General features: G+C 38.3%; 1 protein-coding gene across 1 annotated transcript; it reads right to left on the bottom strand.

Annotated features, from left to right (window-relative positions):
• Positions 1–1,278: 1,278 nt before the first annotated feature.
• LOC112504339 lies at positions 1,279–2,085 on the bottom strand. Its single transcript, XM_025108265.1, has one exon. It carries the CDS (start codon positions 2,083–2,085, stop codon positions 1,279–1,281), a length of 807 nt encoding a protein of 268 aa, XP_024964033.1.
• Positions 2,086–3,490: the final 1,405 nt, after the last annotated feature.

Here is a 3,490-nt window from a genome sequence, read left to right as displayed (position 1 = left end):
CAAAAGTTCATTTGCACCACGATAATACAAAGAGATACCCATACGTTCTAGATCTGAAGCAATATGGGACTGAACGGTTAAAGATGATACATTACCAATGCTTTTACGGCTAAGGGCATCGACGACTGCATTGGCTTTGCCTGGATGATATTGAATTCGGGCGTCGTAGTCCTTAAGAAGTTCGAGCCATCATCGTTGACGCATATTCAACTCTTTTTGCGTGAAGATGTACTTTAAGCTTTTATGATCGATAAAAATATCACAAGTCTCTCCGTACAAATAATGACGCCATATTTTGAGTGCAAAAATGACTGCTGCCAAATCAAGATCATGAGTAGGGTAGTTTACTTCATAAGTTTTGAGCTGACGAGAGGCATACGCAATCACTTTGTCGTGCTGCATTAAAACACAACCAAGACCACTTTTAGAAGCATCACTATATACCTGAAAACCTCCCGATCCAGATGGTAATGCAAGAACAAGCGTTGTAATCAATCTCTTTCTCAGTTTTTCAAAACTCTTTTCCTGTTCTTCACATCAAACAAATTTAAATTCTTTTCGAAGAAGTTTAGTCATAGGGAGCGCGATCCGGGAAAAGTTTTCAACAAACCGTTAATAGTAACCTGCCAGACCTAGGAAACTTCGGACTTCAGAAACATTTGTTGGTTTTGGCCAGTTAGTGATAGCCTCAACGTTTGCAGGATCGACTTTAATTCCTTCGCCGGATATAATGTGGCCCAAAAATGCCACTTGATGCAACCAAAATTCACACTTAGAAAATTTTGCGTACAACTTCTTATTTTGAAGAGTTTCTAAAGTAATACGCAAGTGAGTTTCGTGATCTTCTTTCAACTTTGAATATATGAGAATATCGCCAATAAAAACGATAACAAAGTCGTCCAAATAATCTTTGAAAGCTCGGTTCATAAGATCCATAAAAACTGCTGGAGCATTAGTTAACCTGAATGGCATAACAATGAACTCGTAATGCCCATATCGAGTACGGAATGCAGTCTTAGGAATATCCTGATCTTTGATCCGGAGTTGGTGATGTCCAGACCTTAAGTCGATCTTAGAAAAATACTTTGCTCCTTGGAGTTGATCGCAGAGATCGTCAATACGAGGTAAAGGGTATTTATTACGTACCGTGACCCGATTTAGTTCCTAATAGTCAATACACAACCGCATCGATCCATCTTTCTTTTTAACGAATAGGACCGGTGCACCCCACAGAGATATACTGGGTCGAATGAAACCCCGATTAGAAAGATCTTCAAGTTATTCCTTAAGTTCTTTCATTTCGGTTGGAGCCATACGATACGGAGCCTTTGAGATAGGTGCAGCTCCCGGAACAAGATCAATTGTAAATTCAATTTCCCTTTCCGGAGGAACTCCTGGAAGTTCATCTGGAAAGACGTCTTGAAATTGATTAACAATAGGAATATCTTCAAGTTTAAGACATACCTCTTCGGGATCTTGTAATGAAGCTAAAAATCCTTCACATCCTTGCCATACCATTGCTTTAACATTTACTTCTAAGATAACACGAGTTCCCTTCTCAGGTGAAACACCATGGAACACGTATTCAGGTTCATTGACGTCACCGAAGATGATTTGTTTGGCTTTGCAGTCGATGGTCACTCGATGTTTAGACACCCAATCCATGCCAATGATGATATCAAAGTGATACATCTTCATCGGTAGTAAAGTAACTTCCCGAATTCGATCGCCAATAAATAACAGACAGTTTGGGAATTGCCGAAATATACATACTGAACTACCCATAGGAGTAGTAATATGTAATGGAAATTCAGTGGATTGTTCATACGATTTAAGATTTTCATCAAAGTTTTCAGAAACAATCGAGTGTGTAGCACCTATATCAAATAAAATATATGCATCTCTACTGTCAATAGAAAAGGTACCAGAAACCATACCCGCAGTAGATTTGTCAGCAGATAGTGTAAACACTCGACCACCTGCAGTAGATTGCTTCTCTTTATCTTTAGAATTATCTTTCGGCCCTTGTTTACAATCATGAGCTATATGACCTCGTTGACCACAATTATAACAGGCGCCGGTCATTCGAATACATGGGTCAGGACGATGTCTAAAACCACAATCTTTGCACCGTAACAAAGAATTTGTATTCGAAAAACCTTTACTAGAAGTTCCTTGAAATGCAATTGGATGTCTATAATTGGGTTGTTTCCACAGACTTGTCCGATTGGTTCTTCATCAGGTAGAATTCCCTTGAAACACATCTCTGTTTCCTTTCGTACCACTATCACCTTAGGAAAGTATAGAGTCTAAGATAATCCTATCTTAGTTCTACCCATTTCTTACAGATCAAACTTATATTGTACTACAAGATCATAACTTATAGCTCTGATACCACAACTTGTAACACTCCCGTCCCGCGTGATCAAAGACGGGAGATGCCGCAATTAGGATAAAAATAACGCGCTATATAAAACAGAGCAGCTAATAAAATTTACCAAAAGATAATTACATAACCATAGACGGAGATAACGTGTCTCAAAATACGGTCCCAAAATATCAGTATATCTAYAATAGTCATCAAAAGTTTAACAAAAGTATGACTTAATGAGTTATCTTCAATATTGTCATCTCCGTAGCTCTCATCCCAAAATCCYTGCTAAGTCATGTACCTGCCGAGGACAAGAAAATCTCGGCTGAGCTTAATGCTTAGTGAACGGATAATAATAATTAAACAATGAATATGAGATAACAAGATCAAAAGCAATTTATAAAGCCAAGTGATAATTCAAAAGAAAATCAAAATGCCCCAAAAGCATATCAAGGGTCCGAAGACCAAAGCGCATCACGAGGACGCATTGTTCCCAAAGGATGATCAGTCCATTCAGGCACAAGTGAGGAAAGGGGTGTGAGCACAACACAGCAATCCTCTCCGTGGATTTAACCAYRRCCATAATTCAATATCCGATAACGGTTCCTAGGATCGATCCATACGCCCTCTATTCGACCGGTACATAATCAAGCCCACTTTTAAGGACTATAAAAATAAGGACGCCATGATCGTTTTAGTCACCATGGAAACATCTCAATACCGGTGCTCCAGTTATTGAGTCTATAGCAAAATGTTTCACAAATGAAGCAATAAAACAAGTCAAGTGATCAAAATGATCCATATTCCAAATAAAAATGTTCATCATAATTGATGAGCACAATGAGAATTTGGAACCAATATATTCGGATTAGGAAGCCTTACGCAAATGGCTATCCTCGTGTCAAGTGAGATATGAAATCCGTACCTTAACCGAATTTGACAATTAACGCACGATCAAACAGAAATTCACGATCAAGTTTGATTTGCCCGCGTGCCTAACGAATGCATAACTAGTTACTATTTACAAAGCATAAAAAAACCGTAACATAATTATTCTACTAAATTTACTTAGGTCTTAATATACTTAAACAACGTAGACTTCAAGAAGGACAGCTGGAT

The sequence above is a fragment of the Cynara cardunculus genome, unplaced genomic scaffold, assembly GCF_001531365.2.
Source record: "Cynara cardunculus var. scolymus isolate 2C unplaced genomic scaffold, CcrdV1 Un_Scaffold_5279, whole genome shotgun sequence".
NCBI lineage: Eukaryota > Viridiplantae > Streptophyta > Magnoliopsida > Asterales > Asteraceae > Cynara > Cynara cardunculus.
Note: the sequence above shows the minus strand (reverse complement) of the source record. Positions and strands in the feature narration are given on the sequence as shown.

Bases quoted from the DNA above. Each gene is read 5' to 3' on its own strand.
- LOC112504339 (XM_025108265.1), bottom strand. From the start codon at position 2,085: ATGACCGGCGCCTGTTATAATTGTGGTCAACGAGGTCATATAGCTCAT.